This window comes from Coregonus clupeaformis, chromosome 26 (genome assembly GCF_020615455.1).
Source record: "Coregonus clupeaformis isolate EN_2021a chromosome 26, ASM2061545v1, whole genome shotgun sequence".
NCBI classification, from domain to species: Eukaryota; Metazoa; Chordata; class Actinopteri; order Salmoniformes; family Salmonidae; genus Coregonus; species Coregonus clupeaformis.
The window spans coordinates 6507851-6533481 of NC_059217.1; the positions used below are offsets into that span (position 1 = coordinate 6507851).

General features: G+C 45.2%; 1 protein-coding gene across 1 annotated transcript in view; it reads left to right on the forward strand.

Moving 5' to 3' along the window:
* Window positions 1–25631, forward strand: part of LOC121539803 (carboxyl-terminal PDZ ligand of neuronal nitric oxide synthase protein-like) — a gene marked incomplete at its 3' end in the record, with an annotated part of 253155 nt that overhangs the window by 223348 nt on the left and 4176 nt on the right. The window contains exons 9-10 of the mRNA XM_041848478.2: window positions 2260–2425; window positions 3072–3266. Coding sequence (XP_041704412.2) covers window positions 2260–2425; window positions 3072–3266 — 361 coding nt within the window. The remainder of the gene's footprint in view (window positions 1–2259; window positions 2426–3071; window positions 3267–25631) is intronic.

Consider the following 25631-nt stretch of genomic DNA (forward strand, 5'->3'; position numbering starts at 1 on the left):
GACCATCATTGCTTTGCCCACAGTGCCTCCAGTCCCAGAAATGATAACCTGTGGAATTCTGTCTCATCAAACCAAACTCTGCTTCAAAGCATTAAATTACTGTTTCCTTGATTAAATATGCAGAAAATGCTTTAAGGTGTTGATAAGAACATGTCTGTCTGGCTCAAATTGAACTTTGTCTCCCTCACACTCTCTCTCTCCCTCTCTCTCTCTCACTCACTCACTAACTCACTCTATCTCCCCTTCTCTGCTTTTATCTCTATCTCTCAATCATCACACACACAGAGACACATTTAGTATCTCTGTTCTCCGTGTTATTATTCAGGCTGCGTTCACCATCACCACAGAGCAGCATTTTTGCAAGACGTCGCACAGTCACGTCTCAGATCTATCCAAGACAAATATGACACCTTCCTTCTCCAAGGCATGTCGAACTAAATTCAGTTTACCTTTCACACTTTGATCAGAGTCACATACCTTTCAGCCTAAATATCTCATGTTGTGTCCTGGCGGGGCTTGAGGTGTCGTACGGCGGTATATTACCCTGACAGCGCCGTTAGACTGTCGGGATTTACAGATTAACTCTGAGGCTGATGGCCCACTTTAATGGAGGCTAGATCACTGCTATTTTTCGCTAAGTGGAGTGATGATGGAATCTGATCTGTCTTTTACCCTCTCTCCTTCCTGGTGTTTAACTTCCAGGGGTGAATGGAGGATGAGAAGAGGGGGAAAGAGGAGGGTGAGGGGAGTGAAGGGGAGAGAATAAGGGGAGAGTACAGTAAGTGGAAGAGGAGGAGAAGAGATAGGATGAGAAGAGGGGGGAAGAGGGGAGGGTGTGGGGTTGAAGGGGAGTACATTGCAATAAGTGGAAGCCATGAGATGGAGTGGCTCCATCTTGTGTGTGCACAGTTCAGAGGTTTCTCATTAGACACAAAGTCCTTCAACTGTTTATCTAATTCCATCACCATCAACTGTTTCTCTTTACAGTAATTGCATCACTAATGATGACAAACAGCTATACATCCACATTACCTTGGTTACAGAGTTTTGTAGCTGTGGTATGATGAAAGCAGAATTGTATCTTCTGACTCTCTACTGTAGCTACAGCCTCATGACTCTATTCATGCTCCATTCTCCTTGAAGTGAGAGCAATGCAGTGCTATAGAGACATGGGATGAATAACAAGCCAGAAATATCTCTATATATTCATCATGCTCCTTGATGTAAGAAAACCACAGCAGAAAAGTTCCTATAGAAACCATCATAAAGTTGGAAGAAGAAGTGCTCAATGTCAAGTTAGAAGTACCAGAGTAGCACTCATTGTCGACTATTCAGAATGAGATGGGGCTCGTCCTTTACTATATCCCCATCGCTTCTCTTGCCATGATATACGCGACACATCCAACGACACTCTGCCTCACCTTGGAATGACCTTCCAGTTTTTATAAAAGAGGTTGCACCTAAGCTCTGGCTAGTAATACCATGTAGACTAAAAGACATGCACGTCCCTTGATATTGAAGAACTCACTAAGCTACTGCTCCAGGCATCATCATTTTACATTTACATTTTAGTCATCATCAGTCTCTCTCCATGTGTACTGTTTCTGAGAAGACATGCCTAGGAATCCAAACAGCCCTGTTTGTTCCTATGATCATCTCCAGGGTTGTCTGTCTCCTGAGCCTGGTGTTGAAGCCTGGGCTAGAGGAGAAACAGGGTTTATTCTTCTTCGTCTCTGGTTTAAATTATTTAGTGACTAATGCCACTGCAGGCTGCAGCCTTTAATGGAAACTGTATTTTTTCTTCTCTTGGTTTAATCCTGCTACAGACCATTCATGGCATTAAGTTTTCATGAGCTTGAGCTTAAGCTTAAAGTATGGCAGTCCTCATCTTGCTCCTCGAGTTATGGGCTTTGGTGAGACATGTACAGAAATTCACACAGACATGCTTACAGTGACACTCAATATCTCAGGAGTATCTGTTCTCTCTCTCTCTCTCTCTTCTCTCTCTCTCTCTCTCTCTCTCTCTCTCTCTCTCTCTCTCTCTCTCTCGCTCTCTCTCTCTCTCGCTCTCTCTCTCTCTCTCTCTCTCTCTCTCTGTCTCTCTCTCTCTGTCTCTCTGTCTCTCTCAGGTGTATGAACACACTGTACAGCGGTATCTTGTGTGTGTGCGTGCATGCATGTGTGTTCTCTCTCTTCCAAGTGAGTACTTATCTCAGATGTATGTGTGTGTGTGTGTGTGTGTGTGTGGTCTCCCCCCAGGTGCACCTGTTGAAGGACCAGCTGAGTGTGGAGGCTACAGCCAGACTGGAGGCCCAGGCCAGAGTCCACCAGCTGCTGCTCCAGAACAAGGACCTGCTGCAGCACATCTCTCTACTGGTCAAACAGATCCAGGAACTGGAGGTCAAAATGTCTGGGCCCAGCTCCAGTAAGTACACACAGGATGCATGACCACACACATACACACACACACAAACATACGCATGACACACATGTACACACAGACTTGCAAACACACACACACACACACACACACACATGGACACACACAGAGTCTTGGTCTCTTTTTCTCTGTTCTCCCTTCATCTCATTATCCACTCAAAGAACCTGTATCTTCTCCTCCCCTATTTCACATTTCTTCTCTCCCTCCCCCCATCTTTCTCTCATCACACACCATATCACACTTCTTTAAGCTGACTGGCCAAGCATAGACTCCAATGGACCAACCAGCATGTTATCATGTAACATGTTACATTACTTCACAACTTCCTCAGCTGCTTCATTATACAACATGTTACACCTCAGCGGACCAACCAGCTCTACACCTCAGCCACCTCAGCCCTCTCCTCTCCTCCTGATATCACACTCCACACCTCACCTCCTCCTAATGTAGTGTTTGACAGTGTTTCACACTCCATACCAGGGGTGGATGGGAATTAGCCTCATGTTAGCAGTTAAACAGGTGAATGTAAGCTCAGTTAGCTCAATGTGTGGAAGGATGCTTACCTTTAATGAAACTAACATCCTTCTTTTCTCTCCCCCTTTTCTCCCTTTCCATTCTTCCACTCTTCCAGTGGGTTCCCAGGACAGTCTATTGGAGATCACTTTCCGTTCCACCGTCCCCCCGGTGTTGTGTGACCCAACGACCCCGCGACCCCAGGACCACGCCAACCTCAACCTGCCAGCGCTGGGCATCAACATGGGCGTGGGCCAGGACGGGACGGTCACCCCCCTCTTCTCTTCCTCCCTGCCCCTGGGCAGCCCCCTAGGTAGGGAACAGTGTCTCCTCAAGCTTGAATGTTTCCGCTTCCTTCCCGGACCCCCAACACCTGACCCTCGCCCCCCTACTCCACCACAGCGGAGGGGTCAGAATGGAGTGAAGGGTCAGGAGGGGTCGGGGGTGGTGATGTCATCAACCCGCGACGAGGTACTGGGCAGTCTGGAGCTGCTGAGGTTCCGGGAGTCTGGCATTGCGTCCGAGTACGAGTCCACGGAAGATAGTGATGAGAGGGAGGAGAGAGAAGAGAGGGAGGAGATGGAGGAGAGGGATATCATATACGGCTGGGGGACTGACGAGGAGACCCTCCGCCTACTAAACGTGCTCAACAGACAGGGACCACCAGACTGCCTGGGGGATGAGATAGCAGTGTAACTTGACAACACACATTCACAATGCACAAAAGCACATGCACCCACATGCAACATGCTCTCACACATGCACACACTCATAAACACACACAGTCACACACACACACACGCACACCTTACTGATCGACCCAGACCCAAACACACACATCCCCACCAGGTAAAAACACTAGTGAAGAGCCATAACCTGACCCCCACTTCTCCCCCCTCTCTGCTCTCAGAATCATCAGAAACAGATTCCTTTACTGCACATCTGTGTGTGTACCACAGCCTACAGTTTATGACTAAAACTGTTCCCCTTGAACTTTGGTCTCTGTCTACATGCACAGTGTAATGGTATGAGGGGACGGTAAGGCATCAGTGCTGTATAGTACAGGCCCTAAAGTGTACAGGACTGTTGACTGGTATACAGATTCTGTTGGTGTTTGTTAGAGAGGAAACCTTATCCACACTTCGTAAGCAAATACTATTTTTTAGTAAGAATATGATGATATCTGTATGTATAGAGGGAAAACAAAATTTTCTACATGGCCATGTGATGTTGTATAATATGTATTATGTTGGTTGAGAACGTATTATTCCAGTGCTTTTTGTTTCTGAATAATCTGTTTTTTGGAAGCATGTGTGCAGTTTTCACAGAACCACCCCTCCCCCTCTCTAACTGGTGTCTAATTCATGTAAATCTGGGATTATTCAGACCTCCGAGTACGCCGTAGCTTTTTTATTCATTTACAAGACTTTGTTCCGTAACAGTGACTAGAGCGCCTGCCAGAAACTGTTCCCTTTAAGACCTTGTGCACTTAGAGCACCTGCCAAATACTGCTCCTAATAAACCCTAGTCACCCTACGACAACACTGTGTGTGGGTAGTATAGAAGTTATGGAAATAACTATATACAGTAGTGTATAAAAGGCCCATAGCAAGTCAAGTCAGTTCCTCTCAGTCAGTTATCCTCAGCTCATCTCTTGCATCAGGTTCAATAGAGAGCAGAGAATTGAAGGTGACGGATATTTAAAATAACTTTGTAGCAAACTGTTTGATCTCTGAAGTTTCTGTTCTCATGTGTGTGTAACCCACTTGACCCAGAGTGCTGTGTTTGTGTGTGTGTGTGTGTGGTGTGTGTGTGTGTGTGTGAATAGTTATCATACTGCCTCCAATCAACCCTTTCTGTGATCTCCTTGAGAGGGTGAGTGAGGTCTAAGCTGTACTCATCCAGTAGTTAGCAGGGTGGTGGTCTCAGTTGTCCTCTCTGCCTTACTCTGCTCATCCAGGTGACCATGTAGTTTGACCTCTGTTTTTCACCTTGGGCCATCTCACTGTGGGGGGAGAGAGGGTAAGTTAAGGTCCGTGAGGGAGAGAGAGAGAAATACAGAGAGTTAATGAGAAAAAAGATGGGGCAGAACATACTGTATACACATATTATCTATCTCTCTCTCACACACACACACACACACACACACACACACACACACACACACACAAACACACACTCTCTGTCTCTCTCTCTCTCTCTAAGGGCAGGTCTAAAGGCTATGGTCCAGCTGTTCCACTTCCTCAAACTCCAGATTGTCCTCAGTCACCCACACAACAGCCTCTGGCCTCCTCTCCTACCCTCTCTCCTCCTCTCTAGTTCCCCACACACAACCCTGTGGGATAAACACTCTCTATGTATATTCTTTTCATCCTCTTCCTTTACTCTCTTCCTCCCCTCTTATCCACTCCTCTCCTCTCCTTTTCTCTCCTTTCCTGCTGAAGGACATATTGATGATTTATAAGAGCGATTGGCTCCAGACCTGAATCAATGATCTCCATTCTGAAACCTAGTCACGTTTCCACGCTTAATCTACCAATAAGGACTCATCACTCACCCTGACTAACACACACACGCACATACACACAGCACGCACACCTCACTGATTCTTTGTTTAATATTTAGACAAATGCTCTAATGAAGTTTTATATGCACTGTGTAAAATGGCATACACAGTCAGATGCCCTATCAACACACAGACACCCACCCTGTCAAACACACACAGCCCTGCCACTGTGAAAAGTAAAGCAAAGTCAGTCAGTTAGAAAAGTTGCTGTGACAGTTCTTCTGACTCCCCACCCCTCTGACAGTATGATGGTTTCTCCCGGTGACAGAAGAAATGACAGGGTCCTGGGAGACAGCACGTGGGCTGCGGGGTTGGGGACAGAGGTCATAGTGACACAGAGAGGGCTTTGCAATGTTCCGATCAAGGCCTGGTGTCCTTGTCTCTCTGTCCCTGCGCACCCAGCCACCACAACAGCACCACAGTCATCAACGTCACTGTCATTGTCACACCCAGTGGCCTAGTGGCAATGTTAATTAAAGTCACACTCCCAGATTCACAGCTCTGTGGTTAACGGAGCGTGGGTCACCCAAGGAGACTGAGCAGGCTGCTGTGGAATTGACCAGACATCATGCACGCACGCACACACACTCTCACATGCACACACATACACACACAGCTGTGGGTTTTATTGGCAGGCGGATGGGGTGGCCATTCCATCTGTCCTTCTAACTGTGTGTGCGTAGGATTTTAGTGACACTGACTTGGTATTTCTGGAATGATGTAAGAGAAGATGCTCTCCCTCTCATTATCTCTCTCCCTCTCGCTCTCTCACACACACAAACACTAACTGGCAGCATTGAAGCCCTTCTAGAGAAGCGTAGCAGAGGTAACAGGCAGTCACTGCAGCCTCAAAGGAAACAAGAACCCACACAGCCAGAGAGACGGGGGAGAGAGGGAGCGAGAGAGAGAAAGACAGAGAGGCGGAAGAGGGATCCCACTGGGCATACACTCATTGTTTCCACGTAATTTCAATGAAATTACATTGAAACAACGTGGAATAAACATTGAATTGACATCTGTGCCCCGTGGGATAGACAGAGCCAGAGAAGAGGGTTGGAGAGAGGGAGAGAGGGAGGAAGAGAAACAGAGAGAAGGATGAGACTAACAGGATTTTGATCTTCAGTTCTGATATTTAGCTGCTGTTGGTGTTTACTGTTTACAGAGATGTTTACCATATTGTTTAGCATGTTGTTCTGAGCTCCCTGCATCTTCTCACATCATAATTGAAATCTAGTCAAAATGTCAGTGCATGCCTTAGCCCAACTGTGTCTGCAGATAAAGAAGTTATCTGGTGGGTCTGTGTGTGTGCGTGGGTGTTTGTTTGTGCTTGCTTATGCACATGCGTGTGTCAGCCTACGTATGAAAACAAAGTGGTATTCATCTCTATCTGTGCTGATATAGGCTACAAAGGCCCTCCTCCCTCGTTAACTTAAAGACTAGGGTCTGAAAGCAGTGCAGCCTTTCAGGAGAATTCCTTTGTTGGAAGGGTGTGTGCTATGTCAGGGTTCGAGGAGAGTTTCATTGTTGTAAGTGTATGTGCTGTATCAGGGTCCGAAACATTCATTCATCTGGAGGTTAGAGGATTCATTATTGTGCTCTGGAGGTTTTTATTTTCTGTTTGGGTGCAGACACGGTCATTAATCTCACAGCTGAAGGTGTGTGTGTATGTGTGTGTGCGTGTGTGTGTAGTGATCTGGGAACTCTGGTTCTACAAGCTCCTGACATCTCCAACATATTCTAGTTGACTTCTGCTAACCTCAACATTAGGTTCTGGATGTTATTTGTGTGGGTGTGTGTGGGTGTGTGTGTGTGTGTGGGGGGGTGTGGGGGTGTGTGTGTGCGCGCGTGCGCATGTCACTTACGGAAAAACCACATGAACTTTATTTCACATGATCTTATGTGAAGTTAATGTGATAGCTTGTGACCACATTAAGCAACATGTGATAACATGAAACGACACGTGAAAACATTTGAGCACATATGAAAACATGATCTCGTTAAATAATTGTGACAACATGGGGATGCACATTTTCAACATGTGATACCATGAAACTACACGTGACAACATTTGAAAGTATTTCACATGTGAAATTGCAAATTGGATTTTCACAGTGCAATTCCACATGTGAGAGTTAGATTTTCATAGCAAACGTTTTTCACATGTAAAAGTGCAAATTTCACATGTGAGAGCTAGATCTTCACCTGTGAAAAATTGTTACATGTGAAAATGCAATTCCACATGTGAGAGTTAGGTTTTCACATGCTAATTACACATGTAAATCTGCAATACACATGTAAACAGCTAACATAGTGTAAACATCTTTAATCAATGACAATCTTTACATTTGACATGATCACAGTTCCCTGTAGCTCGGTTGGTAGAGCATGGCGCTTGCAACGCCAGGGTTGTGGGTTCGTTTCCCACGGGGGGCCAGTATGATGTTTGCACTCACTAACTGTAAGTCGCTCTGGATAAGAGCGTCTGCTAAATGACTAAAATGTAAAATGTACTGACTTTGCAATATGACCCCACCTGGGATTTTAACTCTTAACCTCTGGATTTGTGAAAAATGCTGATGTTTCTGCTGCTCCACAAAGTCTGTAGCATTCTTAGATGTCTCCTACACATTCATTACCTATAATACATCTTTGCACTTAGCAAAAAAAATGCAGTTCATCTGACTATTCTCTCATCATTCATTTCATTTCAGCATTTTTAGGGTTTTCTGTGTAGTTGTCTAATGTTGGTGGAACATCTTTTTCTTCTTTAATGTTACTCCTGAGTCACTATGATAAATATAATTGTTTTTCATGTGTGTATTATACAAAGCTGAGATTTACTTTGAAGTCCAAAGTGTAGGAATACAGGTGAAATTATTTATTGGCACAGACATGGTGATGTAGTAGGAAGATCGGAATGCCGTGAACCAAATGAGTTCAAATCCCAGTTGGATAATAATTATTGTGAAACTAAACATACACAGTGTAATCATGTACAGTGGGGGGAAAAAGTATTTAGTCAGCCACCAATTGTGCAAGTTCTCCCACTTAAAAAGATGAGAGAGGCCTGTCATTTTCATCATAGGTACACGTCAACTATGACAGACAAATTGAGAATTTTTTTTCCAGAAAATCACATTGTAGGATTTTTAATGAATTTATTTGCAAATTATGGTGGAAAATAAGTATTTGGTCACCTACAAACAAGCAAGATTTCTGGCTCTCACAGACCTGTAACTTCTTCTTTAAGAGGCTCCTCTGTCCTCCACTCGTTACCTGTATTAATGGCACCTGTTTGAACTTGTTATCAGTATAAAAGACACCTGTCCACAACCTCAAACAGTCACACTCCAAACTCCACTATGGCCAAGACCAAAGAGCTGTCAAAGGACACCAGAAACAAAATTGTAGACCTGCACCAGGCTGGGAAGTGTCACGCCCTGGCTCTGGGGACTCTTATATGTTGAGCCAGGGTGTGTAGGGTCTATGTTTTGTGTTCTATGTTCACGATCTAGTTTATGTGTTTCTATGTTGGCCGGGGTGGTTCTCAATCAGAGGCAACGTGAATCAGCTGTTGCTTGTTGTCTCTGATTGGGAACCATACTTAGGCAGCCTATTGTGCACTTGTCTTTTGTGGGATCTTGTTCCGTGTAGGTTTGTGTTTGTTAACCGAGGACTTCACGTTTCGTTTTATTGTTTTGTATTTTTGTATCGTGTTGCTAGTACACTATTAAAAAGATGTACGCATATCACGCTGTGCCTTGGTCTGCTTCGTATGACGATCGTGACAGGAAGACTGAATCTGCAATAGGTAAGCAGCTTGGTTTGAAGAAATCAACTGTGGGAGCAATTATTAGGAAATAGAAGACATACAAGACCACTGATAATCTCCCTCGATCTGGGGCTCCACGCAAGATCTCACCCCGTGGGGTTAAAATGATCACAAGAACGGTGAGCAAAAATCCCAGAACCACACAGGGGGACCTAGTGAGCTGGGACCAAAGTAACAAAGCCTACCATCAGTAACACACTACGCCGCCAGGGACTCAAATCCTGCAGTGCCAGACGTGTCCCCCTGCTTAAGCCAGTACATGTCCAGGCCCGTCTGAAGTTTGCTAGAGTGCATTTGGATGATCCAGAAGAGGATTGGGAGAATGTCATATGGTCAGATGAAACCAAAATAGAACTTTTTGGTAAAAACTCAACTCGTCGTGTTTGGAGGACAAAGAATGCTGAGTTGCAAAGAACACCATACCTACTGTGAAGCATGGGGGTGGAAACATCATGCTTTGGGGCTGTTTTTCTACAAAGGGACCAGGACGACTGATCCGTGTAAAGGAAAGAATGAATGGGGCCATGTATCGTGAGATTTTGAGTGAAAACCTCCTTCCATCAGCAAGGGCATTGAAGATGAAACGTGGCTGGATCTTTCAGCATGACAATGATCCCAAACACACCACCCGGGCAACAAAGGAGTGGCTTCGTAAGAAGCATTTCAAGATCCTGGAGTGGCCTAGCCAGTCTCCAGATCTCAACCCCATAGAAAATCTTTGGAGGGAGTTGAAAGTCCGTGTTGCCCAGCGACAGCCCCAAAACATCACTGCTCTAGAGGAGATCTGCATGGAGGAATGGGCCAAAATACCAGCAACAGTGTGTGAAAACCTTGTGAAGACTTACAGAAAACGTTTGACCTGTGTCATTGCCAACAAAGGGTATATAACAAAGTATTGAGAAACTTTTGTTATTGACCAAATACTTATTTTCCACCATAATTTGCAAATAAATTCATAAAAAATCCTACAATGTGATTTTCTGGAGAAAAAAAATCTAATTTTGTCTGTCATAGTTGACGTGTACCTATGATGAAAATTACAGGCCTCTCTCATCTTTTTAAGTGTGAGAACTTGCACAATTGGTGGCTGACTAAATACTTTTTTCCCCCACTGTATGTCAAAGTGTGTCAAATATGTAAGTTGAAAATACTGCAGCTATTTTATGACGTTCCAGGGACATCATAACGACACATTTTTTTTTGCAGGTCACCATGTGAATCCACATGTGAAAGGTTATGTGATCACATGAAAATCCACATGTGAAACTTTATGTGAAATATCATCACATATAAAGTGTTCCAAAACCACATGTTCCACATGATTTTACATGGGAAAGGTTATGTGATCATATGTGAAACTTCAAAGTGAAATCAAAATATTACAATTGCAAAACCTCAAAACTTCACATGTGAAATCATGTGATTTTTCACATTAAATCATGCGGTTTTCCCGTAAGGGTTACATGTGTGCGTGCATGCGTGTGTATGCGTGGGTGAACTTGTGAAGGACTCTATTGATCAGACCATTGAGTTAACCTCAGTGTGACATTTTAAATGTCTGTGCAATTGGGGATCAACAACCTATGGAGTTAAACAGACCCTTGATTAAATATTATGGGCGCTTAATTCTGAGAAGGAGAGAGAGAGGGGGAACTTCTTTATACTCACACACAGTGTTGTAGTACTCGAGTCCGGTCTCGAGACCACATATTGAGTGTCTCTGTCTTGTCTCGGTGTTGGATACATTTTTACTCGGACAATGAGGACTCCTAAATTCTTGTCGAGACCAACCGAGACCAGAGGTGTGAAAAACTCATAATTATCAGCTCCCATTGTCAGCCCATAAAACCGCTTCGCCAGGCCAAATATCCACACTATGACACATTAATATCTTAATGCCTATTGAAACCTGGGCTTCCTACTTTCTTCGTAACATTACTGTCCTTTACTTTTGTTGAAAAATATCCTTGATTCGCTGGTAGGGAAGAGTGGGGGACATTGTTTGAAAATTGCGTGCTCACAATTATCAGGGGAGACCGGGGGAATCTATTATAGACCTGTTTGGGTTAATTATCTTTTGTAGAGTGGCTCTCTATTTGCCCTCAGCATGCATTTTCTCACCATTCTGAATGTCTTCTGAAATATGAACACAGAAATACTGGGCATTTTGAACACAATTGCAACCATGGTCTTGAATTGGACCCACATTTTTCTGGTCTTGGTCTTGACTTGGTCTCAGACCCCTCGCCCCCCTCCCAGTTTCGGTCTTGACACGGTCTCGCCCCGCTCCGGTCTTGGACTTGACTTGGACTCGATTTGCTTCGGTCTTGGTCTGGAATCAGATTCACTGCTTCGGTACCGAGTGGCGCAGCGGTCTAAGGCACTGGGGTTCGATCCTGGGCTGTATCACAACCGGCCGTGATCGGGAGTCCCATAGGGCGGCGCACAATTGGCCAAGCGTCGTCCGGGTTAGGGGAGGGTTTTGCCGGGGTAGGCCGTCATTGTAAATAAGAATTTGTTCTTAACTGACTTGCCTAGTTAAATAAAGGTTAAATAAAAAATAAAGAATACTCACACACCATCTACTGCTGACTCAGGGATATATCAGACAGACACACACACACACACACACACACACACACACACACACACACACAGCAGGGTCTTGGAGGGCCAGACAGACAGACAGTGGTGTGGCAAATTGCTAGATTAAATATTGATTGGAGCTCTTTGATATGGATGGGAATGAAGGCTTACAAAAATGTCTGCTACAACCTCTCCTCTCTCCTTCTCTCCTCATGTCCTAATTTCTCTCCTCCGCACTCCTCCCAACCTGAATACAACCTGTCCTGTCATCCTCCCTGCTCTACCCATCCTCTCCCTCCTGTATTCTCTTCTCTCTCTCTTTTGTGCTCTTCCCATTCAGGCCACTCACACACACACACATAAACACACTGGCCCTTACAGTCCCATCATTTAAAAGTCCTTTACTAGGGGCCCAAGGACAGGGCTGGTTTGCTGGGTGAGGAAGATGAGGGAGTTGTTGGGGATGGAGATTGATGTGAGGGGCATTGGTTATGGTTAAGGGGGTGTTGGCTAATAGGCTGTTAACGCCTTGTTCTGATGTCATAGATCAGAGCTGTAGTGTGTCGGGACAGGAAGAGAACTCATAATCCCATCAACCCATGCAGCTGTAGGTCTAACCTTTGACCTTTGACTTCCCGTTACGAACCACAGGAGACAGGGTGCAGGGCGGTGTATGACTCAGCGGGGGGTTAAAGAATGAACACTACTGCCCTCAGACCCCCTCCAGCTACTGTAGTGTACAGCATTTAAATGATTCATCCCCCACCCACCATCAAAACCCCATTATTTTAATGATTCATATTAAAAAACGAGGGTGTGTGAATTATAGATGTTTGGCCTACAATAGCTGTGCTCTAGGTGTGTACAATATCGTATGTGGCTGGACTACTGTTCTCTGAGTCAGGGGAACAGGAGATCTAGCTCTCTGGGTCATGTCTGGCTCCAAAGTTAGACTTGTAACTGATCTTAAAGGGATACTTTGGGATTTTGGCAATGAGGCCCTTTATCTACTTCCCCAGAGTCAGATGAACTCGTGAATACAATTTTTATGTCTCAGTTTGAAGGAAGTTGACAACTGTATCTGCATGCTAGCAGATACTCATATACTTTCAGTCATTGTGCTAACGCTAGCTAGTTAGCATTGGCTCGCGAAACTACTGTATCTCTAACTTCCTTCATACTGGACACAGAGACATAAAAATGGTATCCACAAGTTCATCTGAACCTTTAAATATTTAGCCTATTTTCTTTGAAGTACCTAATTTTCCGGTAATCTCTGGTTAGTGCACACACTGCTTTACTTTTGAACAGTCAGTGATTGAAATTAATCGCCACTCATGAGCTCGTTAAACTTTCCCACCTAGCATTCACTCTCGTTCAGTGATTTACCCAGAGTCAGATTAACTCATACAGTTGAAGTCGGAAGTGTACATACACCTTAGCCAAATACATTTAAACTCAGTTTTTCACAATTCCTGACATTTAATCCTAGTAATAATTCCCTGTCTTAGGTCAGTTAGGATCACCACTTTATTTTAAGAATGTGAAATGTCAGAATAATAGTAGAGAGAATTATTTATTTCAGCTTTTATTTCTTTCATCACATTCCCAGTGAGTCAGAAGTTTACATACACTCAATTAGTATTTGGTAGCATTGCCTTTCAATTGTTTAACTTGGGTCAAACGTTTCGTGTAGCTTTCCACAAACTTCCCACAATAAGTTGGGTGAATTTTGGCCCATTCCTCCTGACAGAGCTGGTGTAACTGAGTCAGGTTTGTAGGCCTCCTTGCTCGCACACGCTTTTTCAGTTCTGCCCACACATTTTCTATAGGATTGAGGTCAGGGCTTTGTGATGGCCACTCCAATACCTTGACTTTGTTTTCCTTAAGCCATTTTGCCACAACTTTGGAAGTATGCTTGGGGTCATTGTCCATTTGGAAGACCCATTTGCGACCAAGCTTTAACTTCCTTACTGATGTCTTGAGATGTTGCTTCAATATATCCACATAATTTTCCTTCCTCATGATGCCATCTGTTTTGTGAAGTGCACCAGTCCCCCTTGCAGCAAAGCACCCCCACAGCATGATGCTGCCACCCCCGTGCTTCAGGGTTGGGATGGTGTTCTTCGGCTTGCAAGCCTTCCCCTTTTTCCTCCAAACATAACGATGGTCATTATGGCCAAACAGTTCTATTTTTGTTTCATCAGACCAGAGTACATTTCTCCAAAAAGTAAGATCTTTGTCCCCATGTGCAGTTGCTTTTTTATGGCGGTTTTGGAGAAGTGGCTTCTTCCTTGCTGAGCGGCCTTTCAGGTTATGTCGATATAGGACTCGTTTTACTGTGGATATAGATACTTTTGTACCTGTTTCCTCCAGCATCTTCACAAGGTCCTTTGCTGTTGTTCTGGGATTGATTTGCACTTTTCGCATCAAAGTACGTTCATCTCTAGGAGACAGAACGCGTCTGCTTCCTGAGTGGTATGACGGCTGTGTGGTCCCATGGTGTTTATACTTGCATACTATTGTTTGTACAGATGAAGTGGTACCTTCAGGCGTTTGGAAATTGCTCCCAAGGATGAACCAGACTTGTGGAGGTCTACAAATTTTTTTCGGAGGTCTTGGCTGATTTCTTTTTATTTTCCCATGATGTCAAGCAAAGAGGCACTGAGTTTGAAGGTAGGCCTTGAAATACATCCACAGGTACACCTCCAATTGACTCAAATTATGTCAATTAGCCTATCAGAATCTTCTAAGGCCATTTTCCAAGCTGTTTAAAGGCACAGTCAACTTAGTGTATGTAAACTTCTGACCCACTGGAATTGTGATACAGTGAATTATAAGTATAATAATCTTTCTGTAATCAATTGTTGTAAAAATTACTTGTGTCATGCACAAAGTAGATGTCCTAACCGGCTTGCCAAGACTATGGTTTGTTAACAAGAAATGTGTGGAGTGGTTGAAAAACCACGGTAAAGGTGGTGCAGCGCTTCCTTGGCTTCGCCAACTATTATCTGAGGTTTATCTGGGGCTTTGGCAAGGTCGCAGCTCCCATTACATCTCTGTTGAAGGGTGGGCCGTCCCGGCTCCGCTGGTCTGCTGAGGCTGACAGGGCCTTCAGTAACCTGAGGGAACTGTTCGCCTCAGCCCCGGTACTGACCCACCCCGATCCATCACTACCGTTCGTAGTGGAGGTGGATGCGTCCGAGGTTGGGATGGGAGCAGTCCTGTCTCAACACTCAGGCACGCCACACAAGCTCCGCCCCTGTGCGTTATTCTCAAAGAAGCTCAGCCCGGCGGAGCAGAACTACGGCGTTGGTGATCGGGAGCTATTGGCTGTTGTCCTAGCTCTGACCGTGTGGAGACATTTGCTTGAGGGGGCGAAACACCCTTTCCTCGACTGGACGGACCACCGTAACCTGGAGTACATCCGGGCAGCGAGGAGGCTGAACCCTCGCCAGGCCAGGTGGGCCCTATTCTTCAACCGGTTTGATTTCACACTGTCATACATTCCGGGTACAAAGAACATGAAGGCAGACGCACTGTCCCGGCTGTATGATACATAGGAGAGGCCCAGAGACAATACCCCCATACTGCCAGACTCATGCATTGTGGTGCCGGTAGTATGGGCGATGGACGCAGATATAGCGCAGGCATTACGCACAGATCCATCTCCACCGCAGTGTCCAGCTGGGCTGCAGTACGTGCCTGCGCTTATCCGTGATCGTCTGATCTACTGGGCACAGACGTCGCCCTCCTCTGGTCACCCAGGTATCGGTCGTACAGTGCGCTGCCTGACCAAAAACTACTGGTGGCCTACCTTGGCTAAGGACGTGAAGGTGTATGTTTCCTCCTGCTCAGTGTACGCCCAGAGTAAGGCACCTAGGCACCTCCCAGCGGGTAAGTTAAAACCTTTACCAGTTCCACAACGACCATGGTCTCATTTGAGTGTTGATTTTTTAACTGATCTGCCTCTCTCTCAAGGGAACACCACCATCCTGGTCGTTGTGGACCGCTTTTCGAAGGCCTGCCGCCTCCTTCCTCTGCCCAGTCTCCCCATGGCTCTGCAAACTGCGGAGGCCCTGTTTACACACGTCTTCCGGCACTACGGGGTACCAGAGGATATAGTGTCTGACCGGGGTCCCCAGTTCACGTCAAAAGTCTGGAAGGCGTTCATGGAACGTCTGGGAGTCTCGGTCAGCCTGACCTCTGGGTTCCACCCTGAGAGTAATGGGCAGGTGGAACGGGTAAATCAGGATGTGGGTAGGTTCCTGAGGTCCTATTGCCAGGTCCGGCTGGGGGAGTGGCCAGTGTTCCTGCCACGGGCAGAATATGCCCAGAACTCTCTCCGCCACTCCTCTACGAACCTAACGCCATTTCAGTGTGTTTTAGGTTATCAACCGGTTCTGGCACCGTGGCACCGAAGCTCCTGCAGTGGATGACTGGTTTCAGCACGCGGAGGAGACGTGGAACGCTGCCCATGTTCACCTCCAACGCGCCGTGCGTCGTCAGAAGGCCAAAGCTGACCGTCACCGCAGTGAGGCCCCCGTTTTTCTGACTCTCGATCGGAATCTGCCCCTCCGCCTGCCCTGCCGGAAGCTGAGCCCGCGGTTTGTAGGGCTGTTCAAAGTCCTGAGGAGAATCAACGAGGTTACCTATAGGTTATTACTCCCTCCTGATTACCGTATTAACCGCTCGTTTCATGTGTCTCTCTTCAGGCCGTTGGTGGCTGGTCCGCTCCAGGAGTCTGAGGTGCGGGAGGTCCCTCCACCTCCTTTGGACATTGAGGGGGCGCCGGCGTACTCTGTCCGTTCCATACTGGATTCGAGGCGCCGGGTGGGGGGCCTTCAGTACCTTGTGGAATGGGAAGGGTACGGTCCGGAGAAACGGTGCTGGGTCCCGGTGAGGGATATCCTCGATCCCTCTCTGTTGAGGGACTTCCATCGTCACCATCCGACTCGCCCTGCTCCGCGTCCTTCTGACCGTCCCCGAGGCCGGTGTCGGTGCGGGGGGGGTACTGTCACGAATTCAGCCGAGGCTGCCCCTCCTCCTTGCTCGGGCAGGTTTCGGCGTTCGTCGTCACCGGCTTACTAGCCACTACCGCTCCATTTATCATCACTCCATTTGTCTTGTCTTGTCAATCACACACACCTGGTACTCATTCCCTCATTAGTCTGTGTATAAGTGTTCCCTCTGCCCCCTTGTCCTTTGTGAGTGATTGTTCATTGTGAGAGTGAGTAGCTCGGTTGAGCTACTCTTTCCATGTATGTAGCCAAGGTGGATTTTTCCCTTGTGCTAGTTTCATTTTGACGCTTGCTGCGCTTTAATCATGTACACTGAATAAACTCTGGATTTCGGTGTTTTACCTCCTGCGCCTGACTCCATCATTCACATCTCATCACAGTTGTTCTCAATCAATAGTTTTTTAGTACTCCGAAAATGTCAGAGACATTAACTTGCTTGACCATGCTGTAAGTCATGTAACTGTTACATGCAATATGCTTTGTGGTCTTCACCGGACAGAGGTTGCTCTCCGGTTTTGTGATGAAACAAAGGTGTGGTTGAATTTATTCTGCCACTGTGTATTTTTATTGTCTCGGCCTTAGGCCTATATATCACGGTGTCAAGGCATATAAACTAACATGTTATAGAGCAAACAACGCAATTATCACAACACATAGGTTGTAATATGGCTTTTTTTCTGGCTTGGCTTCCCCAGTGATTTTACCCAAACACTGCTATTGCCATTTGTATGTCTTTCCCTGCAGTTTGAAGAAAGTTGAAGGTCGTTTCTGGAACCATTGCTTACTAGCATTAGCGCAATGACTGGAAGTCTACAGGAGCAGCAGCTAGCTAGCTGCACCTGTAGACAAAAACTTCATTCAACTTCCGTCAAACTGCACATAGACATAAAAATGGTATCCATGAGTTCATCTGACTTTGGATAAGTAGAAAAAGGGGCTTAGTTGACAAAATGGCGAATTATCCCTTTAAGTGTAGTTTCACATCAGTTCCTAATAGAACATGCTTTCATCCTGTCATCACACACTCACAAACACACACACACACATACACACTGTGAGGCTTTTTGGTCCTACTTAGACAAGCCTCACTCATGTAGATTAAAGGCTAATCTGTCATCACAGGGAGGCTCTTCTAACATCCTAAATAACCACACAGCCATTTCGGACTGATTGGTCTTCTCTCACCACAAACAGACACACACACACACATCAAATGGTCTTGTCATTACGCACTAGGCCAGGCGCTAAGTGTTGAGCGCTAGGCTCATTTACGCATCAGTAGTAATGGACTCTGCTAGACTAGGTTCTCTGCTCTCCGTTTGTCAGAACAATGATCCACTCTGCCCTGTGGTACGTTGTCTCGTACTCTCCTCCACTCAGCCCTGTGATTGTCTGCTACTCGCCTCCTATCTCAGACTGTTACCACAACATTTCTGTAAGGAAGGCTGCTGTTGTCTGACTAATAGCCCATGTCTCACCCACTGCAGCTTTCACCCTGTGTGTGTGTGTGTGTGTGTGTGTGTGTGTGTGTGTGTGTGTGTGTGTGTGTGTGTGTGTGTGTGTGTGTGTGTGTGTGTGTGTGTGTGTGTGTGTGTCGTGCGTGCGTGCGTGCGTGCGTGCGTGCGTGCGTCGTGCGTGCGTGCGTGCGTGCGTGCGTGCGTGCGTGCGTGCGTGCGTGCGTGCGTGCGTGCGTGCGCATGGGTTTGTGTTTTAGTCACTCTGACAGAAGTGGGTTACTCACAGCTGAGAACAAGGTCTAAAGTTTTTCTTTAGATGAAGGGGAAAGTTGAGTCCATCTAGATACAGCAGCCTGTAAGGTTGATATAAGGCTCCTCTGACTGACTGTAGAAGTTGTGTTATTGTCATGGACATTCTCTCTAAGTGTATATGTTAATAATACAGCCAATTATGTGACACTGGAAATACAACTTTTAACTACACTTTAGATATACGTTTTAAATTAAAGATTGAATGACAGAGTATAAACCAATTGCAACGTTACACTGTATCTCCAAACTAGCCTGTTGTCAGATATAGGACCCTATGATTCTAGGTTCCAAACTTGTGACCAAACTTTGTTTCCTAGTTCCTAGACGACGGCTTCATTAGGCTGTGGGTGCATCTCAATAGTGTGACTTCTCTTTGTTCTGATAACCCGGGTCTTTTGTTCTGGTCCAAAACCTGTTTAATTCCATCGTCCTTCCCTGACTTGTTGTAAAGAGAAACCCAGTATACTGTACTGTATACAGTGGGGGGAAAAAGTATTTAGTCAGCCACCAATTGTGCAAGTTCTCCCACTTAAAAAGATGAGAGAGGCCTGTAATTTTCATCATAGGTACACGTCAACTATGACAGACAAATTGAGAAAACAAATCCAGAAAATCACATTGTAGGATTTTTAATGAATTTATTTGCAAATTATGGTGGAAAATAAGTATTTGGTCACCTACAAACAAGCAAGATTTCTGGCTCTCACAGACCTGTAACTTCTTCTTTAAGAGGCTCCTCTGTCCTCCACTCGTTACCTGTATTAATGGCACCTGTTTGAACTTGTTATCAGTATAAAAGACACCTGTCCACAACCTCAAACAGTCACACTCCAAACTCCACTATGGCCAAGACCAAAGAGCTGTCAAAGGACACCAGAAACAAAATTGTAGACCTGCACCAGGCTGGGAAGACTGAATCTGCAATAGGTAAGCAGCTTCGTTTGAAGAAATCAACTGTGGGAGCAATTATTAGGAAATGGAAGACATACAAGACCACTGATAATCTCCCTCGATCTGGGGCTCCACGCAAGATCTCACCCCGTGGGGTTAAAATGATCACAAGAACGGTGAGCAAAAATCCCAGAACCACACGGGGGGACCTAGTGAATGACCTGCAGAGAGCTGGGACCAAAGTAACAAAGCCTACCATCAGTAACACACTACGCCGCCAGGGACTCAAATCCTGCAGTGCCAGACGTGTCCCCCTGCTTAAACAGTACATGTCCAGGCCCGTCTGAAGTTTGCTAGAGTGCATTTGGATGATCCAGAAGAGGATTGGGAGAATGTCATATGGTCAGATGAAACCAAAATAGAACTTTTTGGTAAAAACTCAACTCGTCGTGTTTGGAGGACAAAGAATGCTGAGTTGCATCCAAAGAACACCATACCTACTGTGAAGCATGGGGGTGGAAACATCATGCTTTGGGGCTGTTTTTCTGCAAAGGGACCAGGACGAATCCGTGTAAAGGAAAGAATGAATGGGGCCATGTATCGTGAGATTTTGAGTGAAAACCTCCTTCCATCAGCAAGGGCATTGAAGATGAAACGTGGCTGGATCTTTCAGCATGACAATGATCCCAAACACACCGCCCGGGCAACGAAGGAGTGGCTTCGTAAGAAGCATTTCAAGATCCTGGAGTGGCCTAGCCAGTCTCCAGATCCCAACCTCATAGAAAATCTTTGGAGGGAGTTGAAAGTCTGTGTTGCCCAGCGACAGCCCCAAAACATCACTGCTCTAGAGGAGATCTGCATGGAGGAATGGGCCAAAATACCAGCAACAGTGTGTGAAAACCTTGTGAAGACTTACAGAAAACGTTTGACCTGTGTCATTGCCAACAAAGGGTATATAACAAAGTATTGAGAAACTTTTGTTATTGACCAAATACTTATTTTCCACCATAATTTGCAAATAAATTCATAAAAAATCCTACAATGTGATTTTCTGGATTTCTTTTCCTAATTTTGTCTGTCATAGTTGACGTGTACCTATGATGAAAATTACAGGCCTCTCTCATCTTTTTAAGTGGGAGAACATGCACAATTGGTGGCTGACTAAATACTTTTTTTCCCCACTGTATGTGTGGGAGTGAACTTGCACTTACTCTGAATCTCATTCTGTCGCTGACCTTGCTTTTGCTCAATAAACGTCTGCTTTCTTACCTTCTCTCTCTTTCTTTCTTTCTGTACTCCTCTACTTGGGTTGCTGTGCTGTGCCACTGCAGGCACACTGTACTGTAACAGCTTAACATCCGACTGTCTTTCTAGAATTCTGTCACTTTCATTTAATTATCTTTCTTTCATGTTTTCTGTATTTCGTTCCTGTATGTTTATCCTCCTCTCCACTTGCAGAAGAAACAGCGCTTCTGTTTTAATTAACAATGTAATTAACATGGCAAAAATCCCTAAGGCTGGGCTGTAATTGAGAGAGCGAGAGAAAGAGAGAGAGCGAGAGAGAGCGAGACCGGTAGGTATTATAGTACACAGAGTCTGTAATACCTACATGTTTCAAGCAGACCACCATAGTTCCTGTGCCCAAGGAAGCGAAGGTAACCTGCCTAAATGATTACCGCCCCGTAGCACTCAAATCGGTAGCCATGAAGTGCTTTGAAAGGCTGGTCATGGCTCACATCAACACCATCATCCCGGAAACAGTGGTCTAAGGCACTGGGGCGGCGCACAATTGGCCCAGCCTCGTCCAGGGTAGGGAAGGGAATGGTTGGCAGGGATGTAGCTCAGTTGGTAGAGCATAGCGTTTGCAACGCCAGGGTTGTGGGTTTGATTCCCATGGGGGGCCAGTATGAAAAAAATAAAAATAATAATGTATGCACTCACTAACTGTAAGTCGCTCTGGATAAGAGCGTCTGCTAAATGACTAAAATGTAAAATGTAATACCGCCCCAACAGATCCACAGATGACGCAATCTCAATCGCACTCCACACTGCCCTTTCCAACCTGGACAAAAGGAACACCTATGTGAGAATGCTGTTCATTGACTACAGCTCAGCGTTCAACACCATAGTGCCCACAAAGCTCATCACTAAGATAAGGACCCTGGGACTAAACACCTCCCTCTGCAACTGGATCCTGGACTTCCTGATGGGCCGCCCCCAGGTGGTAAGGGTAGGCAACAACACATATGCCACGCTGATCCTCAGGGGTGCGTGCTTAGTCCCCTCCTGTACTCCCTGTTCACCCACGACTGTGTGGCCAAACACGACTCCAACACCATCATGAAGTTTGCTAATGACACAACAGTGGTAGGCCTGATCACCGACAACGATGAGACAGCCTATAGGGAGGAGGTCAGAGACCTGGCAGTGTGGTGCCAGGACAACAACCTCTCCCTCAATGTGAGCAAGACAAAGGAGCTGATCGTGGATTACAGGAAAAGGCGGGCCGAACAGGCCCCCATTAACATCGACGGAGCTGAAGTGAAGCGGGTCGAGAGTTTCAGGTTCCTTGGTGTCCACATCACCAACAAACTATCATGGTCCAAACACACCAAGACAGTCGTGAAGAGGGCATGACAACATATTATCCCCCTCAGGAGACTGAAAAGATTTGGCATGGGTCCCCAGATCCTCAAAAAGTTATACAGCTGCACCATCGAGAGCATCCTGACCGGTTGCATCACCACCTGGTATGGCAACTACTCGGCATCTGACCGCTACATAAGGCCCTACAGAGGGTAGTGCGTACGGCCCAGTACATCACTGGGGCCAAGTTCCTGCAATCCAGGACCTATATACTAGGCGGTATCAGAGGAAGGCCCAAAAAATTGTCAAATACTCCAGTCACCCAAGACTGTTCTCTCTGCTACCGCACGGCAAGCGGTACCGGAGCGCCAAGTCTAGGACCAAAAGGCTCCTTAACAGCTTCTACTCCCAAGCCATAAGACTGCTGAACAATTAATCAAATGGCCACCCGGACTATTTATATTGACACTGCTGCTACTCGCTGTTTATTATCAATGCATAGTCACTTTACCCCTACCTACATGAACAAATTACCTCAACTAACCTGTACCCCCGCACATACTCCGGTACCGGTACCCCCTGTATATACAGTTGAAGTCGGAAGTTTACATACACTTAGGTTGGAGTCATTAAAACTTGTTTTTCAACCACTCCACAAACTATAGTTTTGGCAAGTCGGTTAGTATTTTTTCCAACAATTATTTACAGACAGATTATTTCACTTATAATTCACTGTATCACAATTCCAGTGGGTCAGAAGTTTACATACACTAAGTTGACTGTGCCTTTAAACAGCTTGGAAAATTCCAGAAAATGATGTCATGGCTTTAGAAGCTTCTGATATGCTAATTGACATAATTTGAGTCAATTGGAGGTGTACCTGTGGATGTATTTCAAGGCCTACCTTCAAACTCAGTGCCTCTTTGCTTGACATTATGGGAAAATCAAAAGAAATCAACCAAGACCTCAGAAAAATTATTGTAGACCTCCACAAGTCTGGTTCATCCTTTGGAGCAATTTCTAAATGCCTGAAGGTACCACGTTCATCTGTACAAACAATAGTACGCAAGTATAAACACCATGGGACCACGCAGCCGTCATACCACTCAGGAAGGAGACGCGTTTTATCTCCTAGAGATGAACGTACTTTGGTGCGAAAAGTGCAAATCAATCCCAGAACAACAGCAAAGGACCTTGTGAAGATGCTGGAGGAAACAGGTACAAAAGTATCTATATCCACAGTAAAACGAGTCCTATATCGACATAACTTGAAAGGCCGCTCAGCAAGGAAGAAGCCACTGCTCCAAAATCGCCTTAAAAAAGTATGACTATGGTTTGCAACTGCACATGGGGACAAAGATCATACTTTTTGGAGAAATGTCCTCTGGTCTGATGAAACAAAAATAGAACTGTTTGGCCATAATTTCCATTGTTTGGAGGAAAAAGGGGATCACTTGCAAGCCGAAGAACACCATCCCAAACGTGAAGCACGGGGGTGGCAGCATCATGCTGTGGGAGTGCTTTGCTGCAGGAGGGACTGGTGCACTTCACAAAATAGATGGCATCATGAGGAAGGAAAATTATGTGGATATATTGAAGCAACATCTCAAGACATCAGTAAGGAAGTTAAAGCTTGGTCGCAAATGGTCCTTCCAAATGGACAATGACCCCAAGCATACTTCCAAAGTTGTGGCAAAATGGCTTAAGGGCAACAAAGTCAAGGTATTGGAGTGGCCATCACAAAGCCCTGACCTCAATCCTATAGAAAATGTTTGGGCAGAACTGAAAAAGCGTGTGCGAGCAAGGAGGCCTACAAACCTGATTCAGTTACACCAGCTCTGTCAGGAGGAATGGGCCAGAATTCACCCAACTTATTGTGGGAAGCTTGTGGAAGGCTACCCAAAACATTTGACCCAAGTGAAACAATTTAAAGGCAATGCTACCAAATACTAATTGAGTGTATGTAAACTTCTGACCCACTGGGAATGTGATGAAAGAAATAAAAGCTGAAATAAATAATTCTCTCTACTATTATTCTGACATTTCACATTCTTAAAATAAAGTGGTGATCCTAACTGACCTAAGACAGGGAATCTTTACTAGGATTAAATGTCAGGAATTGTGAAAAACTGAGTTTAAATGTATTTGGCGATGGTGTATGTAAACTTCCGACTTCAACTGTAGCCTCGTTATTTTATTGTGTTACTTTTTTATTAATTTTTACCTTAGTTTATTTAGTAAATATTTTCCTAACTCTTTCTTGAACTGCATTGTTGGTTAAGGGCTTGTAAGTATGCATTTCATGGTAAGGTCTACATCTGTTGTATTCGGCACATGTGGCAAATAAAATTTGATTTGATTTGATACAAGGCCAGTCTCAGCCTCAGGCATAGACAAACAAGCTCCAGGGCCTAACATGGGGAGTGACTGTGTGTGCTATTCATTGTCATGCCCGCCCATACTTAAAACACTATCATTATTATATCATTATGAAGCTTTCTGACAGGGAGTCTAGCTAAGAGAAGTGTGGGAACTGCTGTTCTAGCGTAAACAGTGGCTTTCTGAGAGCTGTCATACACACACACTCACATCCAAACACACACGCACACACACCGAACACAGAGTGATTTTCTGTTCAATCTCATCTTCCTTATAGCCCTCCTCTTTGGTCAAACTACAGAGAATCCTTCCACCTGGCAGGCCTCTAACAGTGAAAGGATATCTCCGTGTTTGTATGAATAAGCCCCTGGATGTCTGCTCTCCCTCTCTCTCCCTCCTTCAAACACCCTCCCATCACTCCTGAATTATATTAGCTGTCTCTCCAAAGACACACACTAATGTATTCGAAGATATCTGTGGCTGCCAATGTCTTTGAAATCGTCTGAATTGCAGAAACAACACAAAGAGAAGTCAAGGGCACCTGTGCTGTCTCACTGCTCCTTTTCTAGAGTTATTAATGAAGATGTTCCTTTCCATATTTCTGTCCAGAGTTGAGATGTTAGCTTTTAGAGTTACAGCCAAACTCAGCATTTAGCTGTAAAGTCTGTTTGTCCCCCTGAAGAGCCTGTTAATGCCTTAGTGCGTGGGTCTGATCAGCCAGAAAGAACCAGGCAGTAAATTGTGTTCCATTGGAATGTGCTCAGCATTCTGAACTCTAAATGTTCTCTTGCATATGTACTGGTGGTTATTTGAAAGCACTCTGAATAAGAACATCTGCTTTGTACGCAATGTTTGGAACCTGCTTTACAAATACACTTTTTAATTATTGTATACCAATCTAGGTCACACTTTATTTGGATAGTCTAGTAGTCCATCTGTAGATGGTCTACAGATGGTCATACTATCAACAAACTATCTGTTGATAAGCAACTGCTTGCTAAGATTAAGGTTATGTTTAGAATAAGGGTTAGGGTAAGGGTTAGGGCTA